Raw genomic sequence first — 27,287 nt, 5'->3', positions numbered from 1 at the left:
TGCTACTGCCTGCTTCCATGTGGATTGGAAGTCATCCTCCATGGTTAGTGGGGCAAGGCCAAGGGGTGCACGGGACAGTCTGAGCCAGAGGTTAAGTATGGCCACCCACACCCTGGCCTCCACTCTCATAAAACCCGTCTCTAGTCGCAGGGTGGCATTAGAAACACATTTAGGTACCTGCAAGGCCGATCTCAGAAACTTGGACTGAACCACCTCTAATGGGGCAAAACTGGGGAAGGGGCCCAGCTGAGCACCATACAAGAGTTGGGCTAATGACTTGGCTTCAAACAGCTTGAGCGCTGCCGGTGTGAAGTGGCCCCCTCTTGTCCTAAGATATTTAAGAATGGCAATTGAGCTCCCCTGCGCGGTGTTGGATACTTGATCCCCATGAGCTCTTCTGCTACCATTAGATTGGAAAACTACACCTAGATATTTGAAGGATGTAACTTGTTTGTGTCAATATTGTATATTATGCTTTTATGGTTTTAAATTGTATATTGTTGATTGATTCTTATCCTTGTTGTAAACCGCGTTGAGTCGCCTGTTGGGCTGAGAAACTGCGGTATACAAGTAAAGTAAATAAATAAATAAATAAATAAATTTTCATTTGAATCCCCAATGGGTTGAATACACAGATCGTGAACCTGGCAGGCCCACTGTACCTGCAAATGGGAGTTTGCAGGCTACCACCTCTTTGTTTTAGGTTAACACAGACTTATTTATGTAGTTCTGTCCAATTTGAAAAAATGCGTGTATGTGTGTGTATTGATATTGGCATAATACTCATCCCACATAGCCTACCTATTGTCTTTCAGTGCCATATGTGTGGGTGTGGTACACATAGTCTGTCTTTTTGTTTTTGTCAGTAGACCGTTGCTCCATTTTGTAATAAAGCAGACCATTTTTGCATGCATTGCACAGATCATTCCCAGTCTGAGGTCAATTACAACAGAGGTCTGAATCAGTCAAATTAATTGTATCCAAGGCATGACAGAACTGGAACTCCTTCTAATTAAACTGCATTCCCTCTCTCTCATACTCTGTCTCCATCTTGGTAGCTAGTGAACAGAGGCATGATTTTAATAGAAACATGGGCAGGGTTTAGGACTCTTTTTCTCTCTTTGCCACCATTATGATTCCTTTGGCTACTTGTATCTTTCAGCAAACAAATAATTATCTGGAAAAAGGTATTTATGACTCGGTGTTAGGTAGTTTCAGTTATAGTGAATTATTTTACAGGATCCAGAAGTGCTGTGACATTCTTAGTAACTTGAAGTATACTTGTATGGTGGTGTAATGCCACGTTCATGTTTGTTAAGATAGAAAATCAGTGAAATGCAACCAGGAATAAATGTATGCTTCCAACATGGTGTTTATTTAATTCCACTTCCTATCTTTATTGATAGCACAGCCATTATAACAAACCACAGTTTGTACTAAAGAGGAGGAAATATTTAGGTTCATGTCCCCTGCGAGATAATATGGTAACTTTTTGTACCTCTGGTGTCTAGAACAGTTTGTTTCACTATTACGTTCCCATTTTCTCATTATGCTGACCCTCACAAGACTGTCTATACTTACAATGCTTCCATTGTCTGAGAAAACCAATGAACTGTATAATTTGCTTTTTTGTTTCAACCATAAGGTGAATGAATGCCCAGTATTTCCTTCTTTCTTTTTCATGAACACAGTACTATCCAGAACTTCCTTTGTTTAGTTTGATATATACTGTTTCAGCTGCCATAGAAATGTAGGAAGCTGACTTTGACTCCATGTGCTCCGTTATTATCTGTTCTGTCATGGACTCCCCAGCAAGCAAAGGACTCTCTTTTACTTTGAACTTTCATATGACCAAAGAGAGATGTGTGCACATTTTCATCATATAATGACAACTTTTTAATCCTTTCCAGATGCTCAGAATTCTTAAAGATTCCCATTTTATTTCACTCAGACTTCTTTATTGGGTCCAGGATTATTGAGGAACTCTGAACAGAGACCATGTTTCTAAGTTGTTTGCATAGATGTACTCCCTAGTGCTGTGATTGTTTTTTCTTTCAATATACAAAGAAATTATGTAGTATCTTAGAGACTCGCTGGTAGCCAAAGCTTTGTAGACTGAATGTAGACCTGGCTGAAGCTGAATTTAATGGTTAAAGTAGCCACTGGCAAAGCACTTACACAAGCAGTCCAGCAGTTGCTGCCTCCATTTAAATGTTGCCATGTGTGCCTACCATCTATGCACCAGTGAGCACTTTGTTCACACACCGCTTGCATGGGCCTATGCTTGTGATGACAGCATTGAAAAGAGACTGTTGGTTGCATGGGATATTTACATGGATAAGTGGTTTGCTCACATATGCTTTTATGTTTAAGCCAGGCTTCAGTCAGAATAAGAAGTCTGCTTCCACGTGTGGGCCTCAGGCTAAAAAGATCAGCTCTGAACTGCTTAATGACTGAATAAAGTCTTATTCACTTATCAGGCTTACACATGCATCTCCCATTTATGTTTACTTCAGTGTGGGAAAATATAAATATAGCCATAAATTCTGCTGTGATAGAAATAAAATTTACTTATAATTTTATTAGCAGGTAGAGTTTTCCATAAACCAAATGTGCAGCCATGCTACCATGTATTTCCATGTTAGATGAAGAAAGTCTGCCTGCTTCCTAGTGCCGTAAATGGCTGTTCTTCTGTTATTTCTTGCATAGTAGAAGATGCCCACTCCTTTGCATTTTTGGTAGAGGAAAATGCACTTTTCCAGACATGACAAATAGTTTGATTAATGGCACCCTAAATTCTTTTTCTTCCATTCCACTACATTTGAGAAATCCATTAAAACATTAATCTCCTTTGTTTTAACTGAAGGGCTTAAATATGGCCAGTGCTCCTGTCAGATTCGTAAGGTTACTAAGGCCCAGTTCATACATCACGAGAGAAATCCTATTCAGGCATTTTCTTTGTGCGTAGATTATATGCCTGAGAAGAGGGAAAGCACTGTCCCCCACAACTCCTCCTGAATACTTGATTTCACATTATATTAAATGATGTCTATAAACAGTTCAGACTCTCCTCCCCATGCCTAGGAAGGCGACAGTCTAGGATAGTGGTTCTCAACCTGTGGGTCCCCGGGTGTTTTGTCCTACAACTCCCAGAAATCCCAGCCAGTTTGCCAGCTGTTAGGATTTCTGGAAGTTGAAGGCCAAAACATCTGGGTACTCACAAGTTGAGAACCACTGGTCTAGGAGATGGAGTGGTCAGGGCAAGCACACACCTGTTCCTCATGCTTCTACTTTATTCATGAAATAAATGCATTTTCATAGATATCTGAATGAGTTTATATTTGCTGATAATCCACCATAACAGTAGGTTCTAAACCCACAGATTCAGTTAAAATATTTGTGGAGAAAAATTACAAAAAGCAATCCTTGATGAGCTAGCTCTACCCTGATGTGCAGACATAACCTGCTGTAGCCTAATGCCATTTCACAGATACTCATTTGAGTGGTTCACTTTTTATATGAAGGACACCATTTTACTATCCCATTGTATATAATGGGGCATGAGTATCCACAGATTTTGCTATTTGTGGAGAATCTGCAATCAGACCCCAGTAGATATGTCAGATGTACTGTAGTTTTTTTAAAAAAAAAGTGTGACTAGAGTAATGCACATTTGACAATTGATTGTATACCTAAGACAGCTTGTGGTCCAAATGGGAGGTGACGCCTAGCACTCCCTGTTTGGAATGTATGTCACTGATAAGTATATATCACTTGGGTATTGTGTATGGCTAAACTACACAGCTTTGCAGAGTAGCATTTGGTGATCACACGTAGATATACTGTATATGCATTCAACTTAACATTTGAGTTCACTCAAAGAGGGAAGCTGATGAGGAAACACAACATACAAACAATCTACAAACCCACCAAGAAAATCCAACAAATGCTACGTTCAGCAAAGGACAAGAGGGATCCTCTCACCTCTGCAGGAGTCTACCGTATACCATGCAGCTGTGGACAAGTCTACATAGGGACCACCAAACGCAGCATTGCCCAAACACGAATCAAGGAACATGAAAGGCACTGCAGACTACTTCAACAGAGAAGTCAGCCATAGCAGAGCACCTGACGAACCAGCCTGGACACAGCATATTATTTGAGAACACAGAAATGCTGGACCACTCTCACAACCACCATGTCAGACTACACAGAGAAGCCATTGAAATCCACAAGCAGGTGGACAATTTCAACAGAAAGGAAGAAACCATGAAAATGAACAAAATCTGGCTACCAGTATTAAAAAAACTCTAAAATTACAACAGCAAAACAGCAGAGAGGAAGCAACCAGGCACATCTTAACACCTCTCAACAAAAGATTTTCCCAGGCTCAGCCAGGCCTTCAAATGCTAATGAAGGTGGTCAGTTGAAACATTCACACCTAGCTCCAGCAGAGAAGAGCTCTTTGCCCCACCCCAGTCATTCCACAGATATATAAACCCGTTGTCCTAATTCCAACAGACCTCACTACCTCTGAGGATGCTTGCCATAGATGCAGGCGAAACGTCAGGAGAAATGCCTCTAGAACATGGCCCTATAGCCCGAAAAAACCCACAAGAACCCATTTGAGTTCACTTTTTTTTTGCATTTGGCTCTTTCTGCACCGTTTTAGCCCTGTGATTTCACTGCAATGGTCATGACTTTATAATATGGAATCCAGGGGTTTGTAGTTTAATTAGAAGCTACAGATTAGTTCCCTGGCTGAGGGACTGAAAGGCCCTCACTCCACTGTCAATCCCAGGATTTCATAGGATGTTGCTATGACAGCTGGAAGTGGAATTATAACACTATCATTGAGTAGTGTGAAAGCACCCATTGTAACGGCAGTTTGAGTTTTGGTCAAAACTCCATGTCACGTCAGGCAGTGGCTACCCACACTTTGATGCAAATGATGGTGGTGGTGACAACAGCATGATAAAAGTGATGTCAGTTGCTTATGTTATCTCTTCAAATTAGAGATTGAAGTATGCAGAACTCAGATGGTAGTAGCTACAGAGCAGCTGAACAGTAGAGCCCTCTACTGGCCTTAAACAGAGGTGATCTGGATTGATGTTATTCCAGGCCATCTTCCTCAATCTCCTGAGAAGCAGAGACTTATTTAAGGGTACAGCTACATTATAGAATTAATGCTGTTTGATACCACTTTCACTGCCATGGCTGAATGCTGTGGAATAATGGGAGCTACTGTTTTACAAGTTATGTAGCTTTCCCTGCCAAAGAGTGCTGGTTCCTCACCAAACTGCAAACTCCAGGATTCCATAGTATTGAGCCATGGCAATTAAAGCATTAATTCTGCACTTTAGGTGTAGCCTTAGTTTTCCCTTCTAAATCCATACAATTGTATTCTATTATATACTTTTTACTCCTTTTCCTGCTACACTATGTAAAACAGGGTGTGTCTTGTCTTGTGGATAAACCATGTCATGCTCCAACAGCTTAGTGAGGCCAGCTAGCTGTGCATATTTCTATTAGCTTCACAGGTTTCTGCAGCCATTTCTATTTTTTTGCTTTAACTCTACCCAGGAAAGAAGTGCACAGCTCCAGGCAAGTTGTCCATCAGAGAGAGGCAACGGCTAGATAGATCTCTCCCATCAATGCAGGCACAGAGAGCTTGCTTTCCTCTTACCTTCCCTCAGGCAAAGTAGATAGAATAACATTGAGTACCTTTGGCAGGTAAGAGAAGATCTCTCCCTTGGGTTTTGCCAGAAAACACTCTCATGCACCTCAAGTCCAAATTGAAAGGATAGTGTCGGCAAAAAGGAGTTTGATACAAAAACAAATTGGGAATGGGGATAATGCAGGAACTTTTAAAACAGGACAAATAGTAAGAAACTTATCTGCCCATCTTTTGAGACCGGGGCCAGGAAGGCTGGGGGGGGGGGGGGGATGATGTTGTAGCAGCCAAAATCCCCAACGAGCAGTGCTGGCTAAGGACCTCTGTATTGGCAGTTTCTGGGCACAATTCACCTTTTGAAGGAAAATGATCATAAGTGTAGGGGGTCACCTTGAGACGATTCAGAATATGACATTCTTGGGGATCTAAGAAGATGAAGGAGTAACAAAGGAAAGAATACGGGTATCTTAATCCAGTTGGTTTTTTTGTTGAGATCCTAAGCATCTCTAATAAACTCATTTTAAACAATCTTATGGCTGTCAGGTAGCCAGGAAGGCAATCTTCTTCTTTTTAGTCCAGGAAATGGTTTTGTAAGATTTTGTTTAAAAGAGATGTCTGTTGCTATCTCTGGCAGACACCCTAGATTAGATGGGTTAGAGTAGTGATTCCCAATCTCTAGTTCTCCAGATGGTTTGGACTTTAGCTGCCAAACATCTCAGCTGCTTTGGCCAATGGTCAGAGATTGTGGGAGCCGGAGTCCAAAACACCTGAAAGGTCAGAGTTTGGGAAACATTGGGCTAGACTAGAGCATATGTGCTGTATATGGAAGGTCCAGATTTATCACCTGACGCTTCCATGATGGGCTGAGAAAGAGCCCTTTCTGATACCCCGAAGAGTCACTTCCAGTTAGTTATGGCAGTACTGGCCTAGACGAACTAATGGTTTAACTTAGCTAAGGCAACGTCCTGTTTAGTGGATCTGGAAGCTGAAAGGATGATATATTTTGGACTATTTGAAACATAGAGTTTTAGAACAGGAAGGATCCACGAAGGCTATGTAGTCAAAGCCCGTGCCTTGCAGGAATAAAGTTATTAACAGGAAACCTGCATTTGTGAATATTACACTGTAGAAGTGTTACAGTGATTCCCTAATCTGGCATAAAAAAAAATCTTTGATAAGGAATCAATGAAAAGAAATAAAAATTGCCCAACCAGTGTAGATACCTGTGGCCTATAGCTCTCATGACCAATCATGTGTGGGGTGCATGTGCCTTCAGCCTCATGAATTTCATAGGGGCTTCTTAGGCAGGAATGTTTTTGCCATCTTCTTCCTATGAAACATGACTTAGAGCTTCTAGTCTTCATTGTCAGTGCCTGTCCAACTACTAATCAGGGCTGACCTTGCTTAATTCCAAAATCAAACGGGAATTGGTGCCTTCAAGGGTTCAGGCAGTTTGTAGTGTTAAAAGAAATACGTTGGGGATGTCTCCAGATGGATGATTGCTTGTGTTGTCAGTTTAAAGATATTTCACAGCCTTTACCACTGAACTGGATTTTTTTTATATAAAAGGAGAAATGGGAGAAGAAAATGGTAAGAAAACACAGAAATTTTTTGCAGAACATAATAATCTGTGAATAAGACAGGACAGTTTTATTATAAAATCATAATCTTGAAGCACCATGCAGTGTCAATTGTGTGCCACAGGTCTTCTATGTGAAAGAAGGGAGGAAAGAGTTTAAAAACTTTTTGGAACAGATTGTTTTCCTTTTGCTGTCCAAACGGTTTTATACAGTAGGGCAAAAGGGACATGGGGGGGGGGGGGGGAGAGAAACCAAGGGTCTTTTTAAAAAAACAATTTGCAAACCATGGCTACCTAACTACCTAAATAACCCTCTCTCCACCTTGTAAACGTGTGTGTTTTCATTTAAAAGGGAGTGGGAGGTGTGAGAAATTGTGAGACATGGTGCGAGAGTTGGGAGGAAGTGACAACATTGCGATGGAAGGGCTCATGTTAAAAGCTGCAAAAAGAAGTCAGAATTGGAATTGGCAGATATTCAGTCAAATGTTGGGGAGGTGGTTTTGCTACCAGGTGGTTGCTCATGTGATCAATACCTGCCTCTGTTTTCTCCACAGCCTCTGCTTGGACAGGAGGAGAGCTCCAGCGGTGGAGGTGCCCAAGCAGCTGCCCAGGCTTCCAAGGGCCAGAGCTTTGTGCAGAACCACTTCCAGGCGCAGTACAGGTATGCATAGGCTGAAAACACCTACCTCTAAAATAGTTGGTTGTAGATGCTGAAGGCAGGCTAAAGATGCAGACGGTCTGTGAGCTGAGACTGCCACCAGGACAGTGGGCTTTGGAGTCCTTAGCAGCATGGCCAAACTGACAGCTACCCAGTAGAAAAGGTTAATTTCCATCAGTGACTTCGTTAGATGCTAGTTTGGGGGGGGGGGGGGGGGTTTGCATCAGCAAGGCAATTTGAGTCTGGTAAAAGATATGAAGGCTGGAAATGGGGGAGTGGATTTTCCTCTGTTACTAATCTTCCTACATAGTTCTCATAGCTTTTGGAGGAGGGGGATGGTTCATGCCTGTACACTTTGATTTTATTTGCTTAATTCTGCACTTTAAAACCCTTGGTAATTAATCTTCTATCGGTGTCATCTAGGAGGGGAGGATACACTTCAACCCGCGGTTTCCCTATTTAGACACAGTCATGGGAAATTGAACTGCCAGCCAGAGATAGCCTGAGTATAGTTGTTTAAGGACTTATCCCTTGCTATAAGAGGATGCTGGGCTCCAGCAGCAACAGGACTCAGATCCCTCTTTGCTGTATGACAACTCTTGCATTATTTACCACCAGTAAAACTGATCTCAAAGCAGTAATGTGTCAGTACTAGGCACCAAATGAAGTCTTGGGGAGGTCTGGAATTATACTCAATTCTGGCACAAAACAGGTAGATATTTTGTAATGATACAGAATTCCTCAACAGGTTGTCTTCTGTAGCTAGAATGGAGGCAACAGCTTCCTGTCTCACTACCACCAGCTCATCAGTGCAAGAATGATTATGATACCACCCAACCACTGCTTTGTTAATTGCTTCCGCTAATATAATTATTACTCCCTGTACATTTAGAACTTCAGTTCTTCCTGATTCTATTGTTTACAGTTGGTCTTCCTGCCCACACATGTATGTATATCTCACTCTGTTATATGATATAATAATGAAAGCATCCAATGAAATGGACAATGGATATTAAAGCTTATTCTGTAATGAAGTTGATTAAGCCCACAAACTCTATTGCTTTCCCCAGCATAGGTGTTTGGCATAAATTGCAGGGAAATAAAGGCAACACTTCTGCCCAGATGCAACCAGAACTGGCTCACCCACTTGTTCACAATGCTGTGAGATTTTGCTACATGTCTGTAATGGTAACACTGGTAGTGTAGGGCTCACATCCATGCACTAGTAGGCTGGTTTTGGAGACTAACAGACCTACCATATCTCTGTGTTTCCTGAACTCCCCAAGGTTTAATGCTCTTCTTTTGTTTTCCTCTGGGCTGCTTAAAATTCAGGAACATTTCTTTGCTTCAAGTACATCCTTATGTGAATTCAACTGCAGGTAGCAGTGATGTTTTCCCCAGGGACAATAGATAGTGTTGCATCATAATTTAAAGGTCTGTTCCCCTTTAGGTGAAATGTTCCCCTTTCATTTTTTTTTTTTTTGGGAAGGGGGATCATGTTGGTTGTTGTTTTTTTTACATTTTATTGAGTACATGGTAACACAGTATGTGAATAGATAATTAACAACTATTTTTTGTATACCTTCTAGATATTGAAATATTTCTATATTATCTATTCACCTCTATATTATGAAATATTTCTATATTATCTATTATTTCTTCTCATTACATTTTTTATTTTTCTTTCCCCCCTCCACTTTCCCTTCCCCATCTCCCCACCACATTTCCCTTTATATCTTTATCTTTAACCATGAACACAGTTTTCTTAATCTTTGTTCAATGTATATACCGGTTTCATCATCTTCTATACATTTCATATACACCACCCATTTCTCTTTAATTTCCTCCAGTGTACCTTCCTGAACTACAGATGCTATAATGTCCTATTGTACTTGCTCAAATAAGTAGTTATTTCAATTTTCCGAATTCCATTTTTTTCATCTCTCCATCCCTAGGCTATTACAGCCTTTCCTGCTAGGACCATTGCCTTGAATAAATCTTGATTCTTCGCATCCACATTTTTGTTCCCCATTATTGCCATTAACATAAATTCCATGTTTACCTGTATTGGTATTTTGAATAATTTCTCAATTTTAAGTATATTTTCCCAGAAAGTTGTTATGTTTAGACATACCTACCACATATGTGCCACATATGTGCACACCAACCTTTCTCTGCTTTACAATGCCAACATATTGGGCTTAGTCCTATTCCCATGTTTGATATTTGACTGGTGTCCTATACTATTTCCATATAAACTTTTTCGCTGTTTTGCAAGTGAAGCAGCTCTGCATTCCTTCGTTATGCTGAGCTAGGTGCAGGAAAGAGGGAAATACTTCAGCCTGGACAAGGCAGCAAGCGAGCCCTTTCCTTTGCATGCAAGTGCATTCATGTGTTGTTGCTGCTACTTCACAGCTTTGACAGTGGGATGAAAGAACTGGGAGCAAAGTTTGGAACTCCTGGTGTGAGGCTGCTCTCAGAGATAAGGTTTTAATGGCCATTCTTTGGCAGACCTTTCTATTGTTAACCAAACCCCACGACACATCGCTCTGCTGTGTGTACTGAATTGGGTGAACCCTTGTTCCAGGCCACAGCAGAAGCAGGGAAGGAAGCCACAAAGCAAAACAAGACTCACATGGGGGACCCTTGTAAGAGATGGTGTCCCTATCTTTCCTAGTATCTCAAGAGCAATGGAATTATACGAAAAGTGTAATGATAGCATAAAGGGAAGATACAGTAGTGTTTACAAAGATCTACACTGAGCTCATCCAGATTTTAGTTTGTGTTTTGATTAGTGTGGACATTTGCACATCACCAAAAGAGAATAGAGGACACTCTTTAGACAACTGCATAATATATAATTTAAACATAATCATATATTTCACCTGGGTGGCTATGGCCTGATAAGGGGGCTCCTGTTTAATCTTCTGTTCAGGTGATAACTGTGGAAGGGTAATATCAATGTCCATGATCTCCTTCTTTGTGGTTTAACTCAGACTGGGCAGCCTTTTAACTTGGACTGAATATCCTCAAATGAGAGACTGTCCTCTGTAAAGGAGGTATATAACCACTCTAACTCAGATCTTGTTGAGATAACAAGGGTTAGAAGTAAGGATGGAAAAGTCTGACAGTTTAACTTTCTTTTGCATTCACATTTTGAAAATCCAAGGTCTTTCCATTCTGAAAGATTTGTGAAGTTTGGTCAATTCTGGAAAACAAACAGAAATGAAAGTTCCCCCTCTTGTGTACTCCTTAGAAGGGCCCTGTTTAAAAAAGTGCAGCCTTTCCTATTGTGCTTGCCTACATAAAACTGTTAAATATGTGGAAGTCCTTCGGTGAAAAAAAATGAAGAGATGACAAGCTTAACCCAATACTGATGAAGCTGAATTGACAGAAATCCAAACTCAAGCTTTTAAGAATGAACCACTCACACCCTAGGGCCTGAATGGCTGAATGAGGGATGGGCCGTGAGGATGATGAACCCATTTCCGTTATATAGCTGTTCTTTCTGCAGCTGCTCTGTGTTGTATGGGAGCTCTCAAATCCTCTGTTGAAATAGTGTTCAGTGCCTGGAGAGCTCATGTACAATTTCGAGCAGCTGTGAACTTAAAAGTAGATTTGCTGCTTTGTGGCAATGGCCTTACCAGTCACCTCAGGATGTATCTGTCAGTTTTAGTTCCTTCCATATAAGAGTTGTTTACATACCATTTTCCCTATCACAATGCAAAGAAATAGGACAATATTTGTCATTATTATCTAGTTGTGGAAACTACATTCCGAAGATTATACTGGAGCACATTTGTAAAGTTTCTTCTAGTTCTAGTTGCTCTTTCTATTCTTCATCTGTACCCAGCAGAGGTATGTGGGCTCCTTCAATGCAGAAACCAGGCATGCAACTAGTCAAGGTTGTTAAAAATGTCTATACACCATATTGTTGCATTGCAGTTGTACCTGTTGAGAAATACTGATATATTCTGATCCTTTCATGAAAGGTGGGGCATATCACAGGAAACAGAATTCCCTTCTATTTAGCTGCTCCAAGATCTGGGTGTGAAAATAAAATAAAACCCACACATTGCCATTGCCAAAATATACCCTGGAAAGGAGGAGAGCCCATGAGCTTGCCAAGATGCTACTGCTGCAGTATGAATTCAAATGAGGAGAGTAGCTGTGATGAATATGAGAGAAGCATTTCCAGGGGAGATTAAAAGGTTTCTAGTTTTGAGGAGGTGGTGACTTGAAAGAACCAGTATGCCAGATGAGGTTTTTGGAAGGGCTCACAATTCTTTGAGCTGAGGTTTGCTTTAATGGGACCCAATAAGACAAGCTCAGATTTTGGCTGGCAGAAGCCTCATGCTTTCAAAGGAATGAGACATAGGCCTGTCCTCTATGCTGTGCACAAGCTGCTGGATCCAATGGCGATTACAGGGCCAGAACGACACTGACAGCTGTTAACCAAAAAGGCTCCTGCCTTAAGGGCCAAGGCATGTCAAACTGGGTTTAGGACAGTAAGTGGTTTACAGATAGTGTGGTTAAATTTATTCTGTTGCATGTGGGCTGCCGTGCTCATGATAAGAGGAGAACTAAGGAGAACTAAATGAAACAGGTGTATGAGGAATTGCCAGTGGCATATGTATTGGGAGTTCACATCCAGTGAACTCTACAATCTGTGCCAGAAAACATATAACCTCTTGTACCTGGCCATGGCTGTCATTTCAGGAGTGCCCAGTCTACCTCTGCCAGTGGCTTTGGAGTAAGGCCAGCTGCTGCATCTGCCTGACTGCCTCTTTTATCATGGCTGTCTGTTCCTGTCATTCAGTAAGCAGACCTCCCATTGCCAAATCTGCATAGTGGTTGTGTTATTTGGGAGAGCAAGCTGGGCTGTCCGAGGTGATTTCCATTACATTTTCAATCTGAGCTAGTATGAGTCTTGGTAATGGATAAAAGTGTCAGAGGCAAGCACATTACATTTTAGTTAATGTTTTTGCTTGGACAAAAAGTGATCTTCTGGGGAAAGAAGGGAATGTGACAGCTGACTGTGTGCAGTCCTCAACACATCCAAGCTGCTGTTTGGCATGCCATGTGGTGCAAGGTAGGTCATAGTTACTTCATTGCACACTGAGGGGAAAAAGGATTGAATGTGATGGAATGATAACAGTATGCTTTCCCTCCATCTTTTGAAGTGTGTTCACAGAAAGATAGGAAACTTGTGTCTGGATTGAACCAGGCTAGTGTGGACAGGCATGATAGAATAGTCCTCCATTAACAAAAAAAAGTGTTGTGTTGTGTGCAAAAGGTTTTTAGCTCAATTCCCTGACATTGCCTACTCCTCCCTGCCCTTGGTCCATGGAGGAGGCTCAGAGTGTATGCTGTGATCCATCCCAAAAGCAATGTTGCTATCTCAGTATTGAGCATTGCCTTTTCTCATAAAAGGTACAAAGAAATACAGACTTTATAAACCTTTCATGTTGTTGAGGGTTGGGCAAGCATTGGAGTATTAGGGACCATTTTTCTGCAAGTTCCCTTTGACTTTTGGGTAACCATTTCAGGTTATGAGCCCCCCCCCCCCCCCCAATATTTTCTGATAAAACAAAATCTGTGAGGGGACACACTTTGTTTTAGTAGAGAATCATGGCCCCTAGAGTGGCAGTTCTCCTTTTTCCTTCCAGAAAAAAAATGGATGGAATTTTTTATTGGGGGTGGGTTCTGAGGGACTCCCAAAACAGCTTTGGCGGCTGCATGCAGCCCGCGGGTTACATGCTTCACAAGCCTGGAATAAATAATAATTCTTCTGCATAAGTGACTATTGCAAATATCCCATCCAGGGCTTTGAGTGGGGGCTGTGCTGCCAGAAACCGACTTCATTAAATGCCTGGGGGCACATGGTCACCAGAGACAGAGAGCAAATTCAGTCCTTGCCGCAGGTTTCCTACTGGGTCAGTGGTTGGGTCGGATAGAGGGCATCCTTTTACTTCGCTCATATGAACGGGGCAGACAAAATTTGGATCTCTTGGAGTATATTGGCAAAAGTTTCCTATTCCCACAGTTTAACAAGAATCAATCTTCTCTCCTCCCAAGCTTACACTGCTGAAGTCAGACCACATTAAAGTATTAAGTAAAAAATGAGCATGGTACATTGGATGAAATTAACAGGCAACATCAAACACACTGCAGTATAGCATAGAGTGTTACAATGAAAAAGCAGTGTGTTAGATGTTACCTGTTAATTTCAACCAATGTACCATGCTCATTTTGCTTACTGCTTTAGAGTAAAGTGCTAGAAACACTTTACTTTTCATTTACTTTGTAATTACTTTACCATTAATATATAGTATCATTTTCATTTTTAATGCTTTTTCCTTTTTATCCAACACTTGCCCTATAAAATAAACTGTCACAGCATTCAGAAATCCTCAAAATGATGCCTCTAAGACAATGCTTACAAGTAGCAAAGGAATTCTACTTTTTAGACTATGTGAGAGGGACACGGAGAAATGAAGTTAACATTCATTATGTTATCTTGAAAACAGAACGTTGCTGTATGTTCGTTATCTCTAATGCATTGTCTTGGGTGGTGATTTTGCAGCGTGTTTCACCCAGACTCAGGCTGAAACAGAGAAAGTTCAGGGTGCAATGGTCTGTGTATGAGATTTTGAGAGAGAGAGAGAGAGAGAGAGAGAGGAAAAAGAAGGAGAGCATTGTGTATGTGCATGCAAGAAAGCGAACAAGGAGATTTGAATAGGAGCTCCAGTTTGGATTTCTGAAAGCAAATCCCTAGGCTGAGTCTGACTCTCAGAGACACCTTTGTTCCATGAACAAACTAATGCTGCCTTCTGAGCCACATTGTTTACCCCTGGCTGCAATGAAAAGAGTGTGGGGTTCAAATGAAAACAAAATGGGTCCCTTATGTTTAATGTCTGTCCACCTCTGTATAAGTGCCATCCACTCCTGTAAGCAAAAGTAAATCACCTCACTGGCAGAGACTTTTGTAAGCCAGCTCCCTTCTCTCTTTGCAGCTGGCAGCCCAGCGCTTCCTTATTTATTGACAGGGATTCTGCAAAAGTTGCAATCTCCAGAGGTCCAGATAATAATCAACATCTACCTCCCTCCATCCCTCACTCCCTAAACACACAGGCAGACTCAAACACAAACAGCACCTGTCTTGGTGATGGACACTTTGCTAATTACTGTTAATAAGCTCTTCACTTTTCCCCAGTCAGCCCAGCAGAGCTGTTCCTGCAGACGTTGCCTCAGTTTTTCCCAGGAGGTGGAGAATTTACCCTCCTTTTGATGGGGGGGGGGGGGCAAGGGAGCCCCCCCCCCCTGATCTTCCGTTTTCATTCCCAAGACACAGACTTGCACTGCCTTGGTTTGCTGTGACATTGCAGTCATCTCCATGGCAACTCATTGTACAGTTTGAAAAAGGTGGCTGGTGCGGTGGGGAACTAGGCAAGGGCTATAGGAGCGCATCCATGAACATTTACTTGGGGAGACTCTGGGAATTTACTTTCTTGGATCCTTCCTCCTCTGGTGTACATTTGCATGCAAAATCTCACCCAGAACACAAAGAGTCAGGCCTATAGCGGGGAGGGTGGGGGGTAGGGATTCAACCCCTCCCCCCATTTTTCAGGTTTTTAAAAACCTGGTTTATTCATGAATTTCAACTGGTTAACAAAATATGCATGCTAAGTCTATGAGAAGCAAAAATTAAACAAGTCCCTCCAGAACTGTAAGCACTGTCTCAAGCAAATTTTCACAATTTATTCACGTTGTCATTACTTGCAGCAGTAGCCAATATAGTGGAAGCAACCAAATTGGCCCAACCATAGCTGGTAGGCAAAGCCTAAGGCAAAGGGGGAATTTGAAGGCCCTCTTGAAGGAGACCAGACTTGGTGGGGACCATTGACAGAGACAGAGCTGCAGGATATTTAAGGCTCTTCAGTCTCCCTGTTCTGCTCTTTGCTTCAGCTTGAGGGTAGGAGGCATGTTCCTAATAGGAAATTAGGCCTTTCTCCCCTTGCTCCTTCCCCTTCCCTACCTGGTTCGGGATGGGTATCTTGGCTGTGGCCTTCAGGCTTGTATTTTTCACCTCACCACGAGATGCAGAGCCAATCTTAAGAAATAGGGCTACAAAGTTGAATTCACGACATGTGAGTGTGGAGAAGAGCAAACCACTGACCACCTGCTGCAATGCAACCTGGGCCCTGCTACATGCACAATGGAGGACCTCCTTGCAGCAACACCAGAGGCACCCCAAGTGGCCAGATACTGATCAAAGGTCATTTAATCAACTACCAATCTTGCAAACTTTGTGTTTTGTCTGTTTGTTTGTTTTGTTAAAAATGTAATACAACTGTCTGGTTGCTCCTGACACAATAAATAAATAAATCTCATGTTAGGTTGCATGTTGGGTCCTTTCTGGAAGAAGCTGTTTGCTTTGCTGCCACAGGGGGTGCCATTTTCTATAGTGTTTGAGAGGAGTTGCCAGGTCCTGCTTGTTCAGGCTCATAGTCTAACCCCTGAAAGGCACAGAATCAAAGAATCATAGCATCATTGAGTTGTAAGAGACATTGTGGGCCATCCAGTCCAACCCCCTGCCAAGCAGCAGAAATTGCCTTCAAAGCATCTCCGACAGATGGCCACCCAGCTTCTGCTTAAAAGCCTCCAAAGAAGGAGCCTCCACCACACTCCGGGGCAGAGAGTTCCTCTGTTGAACAACTCTCACAGTCAGGAAGTTCTTCCTCATGTTCAGGTGGAACCTCCCTTTCTGTAGTTTGAAGACATTGTTCCACGTCCTAGTCTCCAGGGCAGCAGAAAACAAGCTTGCTCCTCCCTATGATTTCCCCTCACGTATTTATACATAGCCATCATGTCTCCTCTCAGCTTTCTCTTCTTCAGGATAAACATGCCCAGCTCTTTAAGCCGCTCCTCATAGGGCTTGTTCTCCAGACCCTTGATCATTTTAGTCACCCTCCTCTGGACACATTCCAGCTTGTCAACATCTCAATTGTGGCGCCCAAAATTGGATACAGTATTCCAGGTGTGGTCTTACCAAGGCAGAATAGAGGGGTAGCATGACTTCCCTGGATCTAGACAGTATACTCCTATTTATGCAGGCCAAAATTCCATTGGCTTTTTTTTTGCCGCCACATGATATTGTTGGCTCATGTTTAACTTGTTGTCCACAAGGACTCCCAAGATCTTTTTCATACATACTGCTATTGAGCCAGGCATTGTCCCCCATTCTGAATCTTTGCCTTTATTTTTTTTCTGCCTAAGTGCATTTGTAACTGTTCTTCATTTTGTTAGTTTTGACCCATCTCTCTGGTTAAGCAGTCACACTCTCTCAGCCATAGAGTAAGATACACACACTCAGATTAAATGTAAGTCTTCATTATATTACTTTACATTATGGTGAATTTCCTGGCAGTGTCTTTCACGGCTGTGTTTTTGTCTTATTTATTTATTTACTTTATTTGTATACCGCTGTTCTCAGCCCTTAGGCGACTCACAGCGGTTAACAACAAGAACAGCAAAAATTCAATGCTACAACAACACGGTATATAAAAACAATTAACATCATAAACACATTAAGCAGTTAACAACAATATGCTAAGCCTCATCCATTTGGGGGATTGAAATCCCAAAAAACTCCATAAGAAAAACTTAAATTTAAACACAATTTACAGTGTTTCCAGGTATATAACAACTATGATAATTTGTGCTTGTTTTAAAGGTTTATACTTTAATTTCTCAAAAACTACTGAGTAATTTTTGAATAATTAGGTACCAGATTAAAGGTATTTTATGTAGTTTATAAAACTTGATAATATGTATGGGTCGTTGATCTTGATTTTTTAGATACGTCAATTTAAAGTGAACACACACACACATACACACACACAAAAGCGATATTTCAAAATGTGGTATCTCTTATTCTAACCAAGATTTTTTTGTGAAATTTGAACACAGTTATAGATTTTATTATATAGTTTCATTTATTTTTACACATTCAATTATCTTTACTAGTTCTTGAAATATTATTAAAAAGCACGAAACTAGTCATGTCACTGCTTTCTTGGTCTTCCCCCTTTCAGAGCTCTCTTATGTCCTTCTTCAAAGCAGTCGTGGATCATTCCTTACTGTGCAATTTGTCTGCTAGCTTGAGCTGCTGGTCTGATACTTAAAGCTCTGTTAGCTCCCCTCCAAAGAGCTTAAGGGAAAAAACTTCTTCCCAATACTGCATTGTATGCCATAGTGCACCTCCCAATTTTCATTTTTTGGACAAAATACCTCTTTTGAATAGGAAATTGAAGTTGCTCTGTGTGACCATTGTGTTGTGAAAGAACGTGACTCATCTTTATGAATCAGAATCTTTGGTGAAGGGAATTTGATATTTTCTGTCTAGCTACCCTCTCTTCCTCTATCTTCCGCCTTCTCTCTGACATGCACATAGACAAACAGACAAAATGTGCTGCTGTAGCACGGAAATAATTCTATACGTGGTCTTGTATCTGTGCTTTGTGTACAACATGTTTTTGTGATTGCCCAGCATAAAGCTGAAAATTCAGTATCTCTTGAAACTTTTTGAAAAGCAAGTTGATACAAGTCTTCCTTACTCAAAATGCTTAGGACTAGATTTTTATTTTGGAACTTTTGGAAAATTGGAATGTTTGCATATACAGTGATGCCTTGACTTAAGAGTTTAATTTGTTCTGTGACCAAGGTCTTAACTAAAACACTCTTATCTCAAAGCAAATTTGCCCATGTTATTGATGTGTTATGGGCCCCTGAAAATCCCCCCCCCATTTTTGTTCCGTGCTTTAAAATAATAAATTGTACTTTATAAATATAAAATAAAGTATAAATGCACATTCACATGGAACAATAAAAAAAGAAAGACCAACTTTAAAATGGTTGAAGCACTAAGTTGTGGCAAGAAATAATAAAACACTAAGATAATAGGCAGAAGCATCATTTCTTCATACTAGACTCATTCCAGCCTTTCTCCTTCTTTTCATGAAGTCCGACACACCAGGAATAAAAACCACACAAGAGCAAAGTGGACAACAGTCTCCCGAAGAGGACAAGAGGCACGAGGCATGGAGGTGGCACCCTTCAAGCCCTAAAACTCCCTCTGGTGCTAGCTCTTAACTCAAAGCGAGGCCTCGGATAACTCGGTGGCTCGCTGTGAAGCATTTGCTCGATTCTTCGCAGATAAAATTGAGCGGATTCGGTCAGGTTTTGACGTCACATTAACGGCAGTCTCTGGGGATGTAACGAGAGCATCTGCTTGTCCAGTTTTGTTGGATTCGTTTCAATTGGTTCAGCTTGAGGATGTGGACAGGATCCTTGGAGAGGTGCGACCCACCACATGCATCCTAGACCCCTGCCCTTCCTGGCTGATTAAGGAAGCCAGAGGGGGTTTGGCAGGGTGGGTGAAGGTGATGGTTAATACCTCCTTACAGGAAGGAAAATTTCCAGCGAGCTTGAAACAAGCTATTATAAAACCGCTGTTGAAGAAACCATCACTGGATCCCACCCAATTCGACAACTATCGGCCAGTTTCCAATCTCCCCTATTTGGGCAAAGTCATGGAACGTGTGGTGGCGACACAACTCCAGGGGTTTCTGGTAGACACTGATTATCTAGATCCGGCACAGTCTGGCTTCAGGCCGGGACATGGAACTGAGACAGCCTTGGTCGCCTTGGTAGATGATCTACGCAGAGAACTAGACAGGGGGAGTGTGTCCCTGTTGGTTCTGCTGGACCTCTCAGCGGCCTTCGATACCGTCGATCACGGTATCCTTCTGGGTCGCCTCATGGACATGGGGCTCGGAGGCACTGCTCTGCGGTGGCTTCGATCCTTCCTTGAGGGACGGACCCAGAAGGTGTCATTGGGTGACACCTGTTCGACTCCACAACCATTGTTGTGTGGAGTCCCACAGGGTTCAATTTTGTCCCCGATGTTATTTAACATCTACATGAAGCCGCTGGGAGAGATCATTCGGAGTTTCGGACTAAGATGTTATCTCTATGCAGATGATGTCCAAATCTGTCACTCCTTTCCACCTGTCACCAAGGAGGCTGTCCAGACCTTGAACCGGTGTTTAGCTGCTGTATCGGACTGGATGAGAGCTAACAAATTGAAATTGAATCCAGACAAGACGGAGGTCCTACTGGTCAGTCGCAAGGCCGAACAGGGTATAGGGTTACAGCCTGTGTTAGACGGGGTTACACTCCCCCTGAAGACGCAGGTTCGTAGCTTGGGAGTGATCCTGGACTCATCGCTGAGCCTGGAACCCCAGGTCTCAGCGGTGGCCGGGAGAGCTTTTGCACAATTAAAACTTGTGCGCCAGCTGCGCCCGTACCTTGGGAAGTCTGATCTGGCCACGGTGGTCCACGCTCTTGTCACATCCCGGTTGGATTACTGCAACGCACTCTACGTGGGGTTGCCTTTGAAGACTGCTCGGAAACTGCAACTAGTCCAGCGAGAAGCAGCCAGATTGCTCACCGGAGCAGCGTACAGGGAGCATACCACCCCCCTGTTGCGCCAGCTCCACTGGCTGCCGATCCAATTCCGAGCACAATTCAAAGTGCTGGTTTTGACCTACAAAACCCTATACGGTTCCGGCCCAGTGTATTTGTCCGAACGGATCTCCCTCTACATCCCACCTCGAAGCTTAAGATCTTCTGGGGAGGCCCTGCTCTCGACCCCGCCACTGTCACAAGTGAGGTTGGCGGGGATGAGGAGCAGGGCCTTCTCGGTGGTGGCCCCCCACCTGTGGAACTCACTCCCGGGGGAGATTAGATCGGCGACCTCCCTCCTGGCATTCAGGAAAAAACTAAAGACTTGGGTTTGGGACCAAGCCTTTGGACTCGCTGGCAGTTAAATTAAGGATCTGACGACAAGGACAATGGAGTGGAATGGATATATGGACTCTGTACCCGAGCATGAGACTGTCTTAATATTTTATTATGCGCTGATGTTTTTAATTCTAATTGTTGAATTGCTTATTGCTTTTTGTATTTGTATTACTGTCAATTGTTAGGCATTTAATTATGCCTCCTCTGTAAGCCGCCCTGAGTCCCCCCCGGGGTGAGAAGGGCGGGGTATAAGTAAATGAAATAAATAAATAAAATAAAAATGCGGCTCTTATGTCAAAGTGAAATCTGGACCGAGCAACAGCTCTTAACTCAAACACTCTTACATTGGAGACATTCTTAAGTAGATGTTCTACTGTACATATAATGAGATACTTTGAAGCTGGATCCCAAGTCTGAAAACGTAATACATTTATGTTTCATATACACTTATGCACATAGACTGATGGTGATTGTATGCATAATATTTTAAACAAATTTGCACATGAAAGTAAGACTGTATATTGTACCATCGGAAAGCAAAGGTATTACTATCTCAGTCACCATGTAGGCAGTTTTGGATTTTGGATTTCTGGATAGGGGATGTTCAATCTGTGGAGCTTCAGCTGGTTATAATTACATATAAAAATGTGTGCCTAGTGGCTGGTGAAAAGAAGACATAGACTGAAGAATCAAGAGTTGGAAGGAATTTCAGAGGCCATGTCTAGGAAATTCACTCCTGCAGCATCCCTGATGGATGAACATCTAGCCTTTGTTATAACACACTCAATAGAGTGCTGATCACCTTCCTAGATGTATTTTTCAACTGAAAGAGCTCATACCCTCAATGACATCTTGCTATTGTTATCACACTCTCTTTTTCCTTGTCCCCATTCCTACCCTGTGAAGCAAGTAAGAACAAAGGTGTTCTATAAAAACATACAAAACATCCATTTGGATCAGAGCAAAGAGTTATCTAGTCGAGCATTCTGTTCCCACAGAGCCATCCAGTTCCCTGTGAAAAAGACAAAAGCAAGACATGAGTGAAATAGGCTGAGTTTGGGTTTTTCTGTAGCTGATGTTCAGAAGCATCCTTTTTCTGAGAACTGGATGTAAAATATAGCCACTGGTAGGGAGAGAAGAAGTTGCCAGCACAGATATTGTCCAAAGGTAGCATTTCATAGCCTTGTATCTACTTGCTGTTCAACATGGCTAGCTGAGCCTAAATAATTGAAGAAACAGAATATGAGAACACAACACATTTTAATCTGCATACATTAGGGATGGGGAAGTTGGATAACTTGTCAGGTGGGCAGGGCTGAAGCCAGTAGTTGGCAAGGCCAGGGCCAAAGAAGGTTGAGCCGCTCTGTTTCTGCCAGCCTAATCTTTCTCTCTTACTCTCTCTGTCATTGAAGGTCTGACCCTCCTTGCTTGTAGCTGTTTTTGAAATTAAATGCAAGCTGCAGGCTGTTCACCTCTGACATAATTTTACTTTCTTTTTAAAATGTAGGGCTTCCTAAAAAGTAGAAATAATATATCATGCTTGGTCAGTGAAAGATAGAATTGCTATCGAGAAAATTGGAGAGGGCTCCTGCCCATTTAATGGTTGTGTAGAAGAAGGCATTTCTGTAGGTGTTGCTTGTTACCTGGTTGCATTGCAAGCAGCATCTACTCTATCACATAACCATTAAAAATAATAGGAGCCCTCTGCAATTTTCAATCTGACTATCCTGGTAGAAAGTCTTTTTCCTCTGGTGTGTGTTTAGCTAGGGCAATAAAGTACAAAATTAGGGTCTGGTGTTATCTGAGCTGAATGTGAATTGTATGATCTTTGGGAGTTTGAGAGGAAGGGTTTTTAGATCTCTATTTGCCAAACAAGCTTCCTACATGCCAGCCAACCTCATATGCCCCCCAAAGGCCCCCTTTCCCATCATGTTGGGTGGAGGAGACATGCTTCGCATGCAAGATCACTTCACTTCCCAATTAATCCCTTTCCCATTAAAGCTTATTAAAAAGGCTGCTTTCATTTTCAGTCTGCCAACTTCAGATCTGTGCGTCAGAGCCTGTCTATATGCAAACGATCTATTAACTTACAACACTTCTTTGCTCTGTGCTTGCTGGCTGTGATACATAACAAAAGAAAAACAAAGGCTCAGAATCTGGTTTAATTTTAATTTAGAACGTGAGAAAAAAAACAAGAGCTTGTGAGGTTAACTGGCTGTTTCTAGTTAATATTTATAATATCCCTGAAGAGGAAGAATGTTCCTCTTCATGTGGTCTTATTCTTGAGGAAGCCACCATGATGCAATTGATAGTCATTCTTACTTTCCAGTGATGTGCTCTGTGAACAAAATGAAGAGTTCTGCTGGACTCTGCAAATATATATGCATTTTTAGTTGTCATTTCCAGAGTGATTGGTCAGATGATTTGAGGAACCCTGTAAGCATTCCTCCCTTGAAGCTTGAGTCCCAGCATTTGGCTTTCCACAATGATTCGCAGTCATCACCTATAGTCATTGATAGACTGATCCTCCTCTATGAATTTATGTAACCCTTTTGAAACCATCTAAGCTAGTGGCTATCACCACCAAATTTTGTGGTAGCCATTATTCTATGATTTTTTCATGTTTATTTGCATTAATATCCATTTTTCATAAAATGACATCAAAAGGCATGTATGTCCTTCCTCCTCCTAAAATTGTCCTCCAAACAACCTGTGAGGCAAGTCAGACTGCGAAACAGTGGCCTAAGATCACCTAATGAGATTCATGGCTCTATTAGTATTGGATTTTTTTGCTTTCCCAAGTTTCAGTTCAACACTCTCGCCACTACACTACTCAGCCTCTAAATGACATCCCCACAGGTGTACAACGCACACCACACAAATGGAAATTGGAACTGAAAGCCTTTTTTTTTTCAAAAAAAATTAAGGGTTGTTTTTCTAATGAGTGGAAATTTGAACTTTGGCCCTACCAAAATGGTACAGCTCCCCTCTATTGCTGTAAGGATGTAAACTCGCAATAATAAATGTATTAAAGACTATATTTCTGTTAGTCCTTTCTTACTAGCCCACTTAATCATTTTCCCAGTTTCTTTATTTATTTTGGCCTGCTGTAAAGATATTGCCAGTCAAGTTATTAAAATAAAAAGTCTAACATCATCTCAAGAATAAAACAAAGGTGTTCAGCAGCTGTTTTGTATAACTAGGAATGTAGCCACTTTTTTCGTGCTAGAGCGACTTGAGAATCTGCAAGTCGCTACTAGTGTGAGAGAATTGGCCGTCTGTAAGGACATTGCCCAAGGGATGCCCTGATGTTTTACCATCCTGTGGGAGGCTTCTCTCATGTCCCAGCATGAAAAGCTGGAGCTGACAGACAGGAGCTCACCCTGCTTCCCGGATTCGAACCGCTAACCTTTCAGTCAGCAACCATGCTGACACAAGGGTTTTAACGTCACCGGGGGCTCTTAATATAGCCACTGTTTTCTTCTTTGAAATTGATGTCTCTTTTCAAGGTGCATTTTCTCTTATCTCTCTTTGTCTTTTTTAATGTTAAGGAGAGGATTTTACTTTTCCAGGTAATCTTGTTAGATACAATCCTATTATCCAGCTAGCATGTCTGAGGGCCAATCTTATTAGGAGCTGCTCTCACTTCTGCTGACCAGCTCTCTCTGCTGCTGTGGATGGAAATAAGCTTGTTTCTAATGCTCCTTCCAGATGAAGGGCTACTTTGTTGTGCTAGAAAAGCTACTATTGCAGGGCTGGAGAATCATCAGGTCCTCCAGATGTTGTTGAGCTCCAACTCCCAGCAGCTTTCACCAGGATAGCTGACAGTGAGGAATGCTGGGATTTAGAGTCCAAAAGCACCTGGAGGGGCAGACACCTACCACATCTGTTCTTTAGGACCATGGTAACTTGAGCCATTTTCTTCTAGCAGAACAATGGCTTCAAACTACAAGAAAGGAGATTCCACCTGAACATTAGGAAGAACTTCCTGATGATGAAAGCTGTTCAGCAGTGGAACTCTCTGCCCCAGAGTGTGGTAGAGGCTCCTTCCTTGGAAGCTTGAAACAGAGGTGGATGGTCATCTGTCGGGGGTGCTTTGAATGCAATTTTCCTGCTTCTTGGCAGAGGGTTGGACTGAATGGCCCATGAGGTCTCTTCCAACTCTATGATTCTATGATTCTAGTCTGTGGTTAAAACTCCCTAATTATCTCTTATAGCACTCCCCTTTTATTTTCTTTCCTTTCTTCTTTAATGCTGCCTTTATTTGTTACTGCCAAATTTTGATTGGTTACTCTATGGGGCACAGTTTGTCTGCAGAGTATCTGAAAGACTCTTCATCTCTATATGACCCTGTTTTGGCTTTAAGATGATGGGAGGGATCCCACCAACATCACAGTAGTGTTGGGTGAGAATACAATTTTCTCTGTGGCTGCTCCCAAACTGGGAATCCTTTCCTTGGGAGGCACATCCGACCCCCTCCCAGCTCTCTTTCTGCTAGCTGATAAATACTGATTTTATTTAGACAAGTGTTTGGTTTCAATAAGCTGTTGAGAATGGAGCTATTAAAGGGGAGAGTGTTTTATTTCTATTTTATTATGTTTTAAATGTGTTTATTAAATTGCTTTAAACTTGCATTTGTAACTTAGTTTTTAAAAAACAAATCTTGCCAAGAAACCCCCACGCTAGGTTCACCTTGGAGTCACCATAAGTCACACAATGAAAAATATTTAATGGTTGTAAACCACCTTGAATCCTGTGCTGGGATAAATGTAGGAGGAGGGAGGGAGTAAAAGAGGATGTATGTGTGTCCATCATTTGTTGTGTGACTGACACATAGCTGGATAGTTCAGGTTTGGGATTCACCTTGAGTCAATTCTTTTTGATCTTACTTCTTGATATCCAACTGCCTGAAAGACTGGTCTTAGATGGAGCTTTTCTCTTGGTGCAAATACGAGAGATGATGATCACTGATATCCTGCTTAATGATGCTTATTTCCCATTTATCATAAATGTTGAGAAACCATGGATGCAAGATGGGGTGACGTGATGAGTTTATTTACCCTTTTGTGGGTGGTGAATCAGCAGCTTCTGCAGTTTCAGATATTTTGTGAGTCTGTGATTCAAAGCAGGGTATAAATTTACAATTCCATCTGAACAACTATAGGTGAGGGTGAGTGAGGAAGCCAGGCTAGAATATCCCCCTTACTCCCCTTACTCCCCTTACTCCCTACTGGAATGAACATGACGGAGAGAACAACGGTTTTGAAGCTTTATGTTGAGATTCACAAACAGATAATCTGGCATTTCCGACCATGAGTTCAGTTTAATTCAAGATTATACAAGATGATCATGTGCTAGATTGTGTAGGAGAACTCAGGACTGCTCATGACTAATTTAGGAAGCTTGGATTCCTTACTTACTGATACACGTCAGTGGATCTCTGAGACAAATACAAGGAGGAGCATTACAATGTTTTCATCACACACAGAAGTGTGGACATTTTTAGCTTTCCAGCTAATCATTGTGCCTTTGTTATATGCATGTGTATATGACTTCAAGTTGTCTGTCTACTTAAGACAATACCATGAATTTCATAGAATGGTATATGGTTAAGCCTAGTCCTCTACCACAAGAGCTGGATCTGAAAACCAAAAAAAAATGATGAAAAGCATGAGAAGGAAATGAACAGTCTTTTAAATATTAAGGCTAGAAAGTCAAAATGTTGTTTGTTTATTATAACACTGATTATGAGAGGAGGTACTTGCTCCTCTCATAATTAGTGCTTTCTCTCTTCAATTCTCTCTGCCTCTTTCTTGGTGTGTGTGAATTTGACTCTGCCCTAGGTCAAGTTATGTGAGAAAAAAAAATCTCAACACTATCTTTAAAATATAGTGTAGATGCTATTAACCATAAAGTCTCCAGGGTTTTCTGGCAGAGTAACACAGAGCATGCATGTGCTTGTAGTAAATGCTGCTGCTTCTCCAAAGTGTGGAGTGGACAGACAAGTACTGTCATACATGCATGTGTGTGTGTCAAGCCATTTTCTATGGATACAAGTGCAAGATTTTTAACAATGTGGACTTGATATCCAGCACCTTAGAGTGGTTTCAGAATGATCGCAGACTGAGGGTACTTCCAGACTGTGCCAAAACCTGTGCTGAAACTTATTAAAGTAACCCGCTTTGGCACAGGTTCTAGTCCCTCCCCCCAAACTCCGAACTTTCCTGGAGGGTTAGGGAGAGCTACATGCCATGCCAAGTGAAATCTCTCCCCCCCCCCCTCCCCCATTTCCTTGCACCAGGAACCAGGAGGACTGTGCTGCCGGCAGGCCTCTCTGGTAAGTTTGGGGACTCAAATGGGAGGCTGGAAAGGAGAAGGTGGGTGCCATCCTTCTCCTCTGGGCTTTTGAAAGCCCAAGGAAATGGGATGGCTGTGAGGACTCACCCCCGGGACTGTGGAAGTAGACTACTAGCTAGTCCCCAGGCCCAATAACTCATTGGACCCAGGCC

The 27,287-nt window shown here is 42.0% G+C and overlaps 1 protein-coding gene across 2 annotated transcripts in view; it reads left to right on the top strand.

Annotated features, from left to right (window-relative positions):
* The window catches only part of USP43 (ubiquitin specific peptidase 43), a 125,167-nt gene that overhangs the window by 37,364 nt on the left and 60,516 nt on the right, over positions 1-27,287 (top strand). For both annotated transcript variants that reach the window (XM_060764498.2, XM_067463820.1), the window contains exon 3: positions 7,808-7,914. In XM_060764498.2, the coding sequence (XP_060620481.2) occupies positions 7,808-7,914 (107 nt within the window). The remainder of the gene's footprint in view (positions 1-7,807; positions 7,915-27,287) is intronic.

Source organism: Anolis sagrei, chromosome 2, assembly GCF_037176765.1.
Source record: "Anolis sagrei isolate rAnoSag1 chromosome 2, rAnoSag1.mat, whole genome shotgun sequence".
Lineage (NCBI taxonomy): Eukaryota > Metazoa > Chordata > Lepidosauria > Squamata > Dactyloidae > Anolis > Anolis sagrei.
The sequence above is the reverse complement of the archived record's forward strand: the minus strand, read 5'-3'. Positions and strand labels throughout refer to the sequence as shown.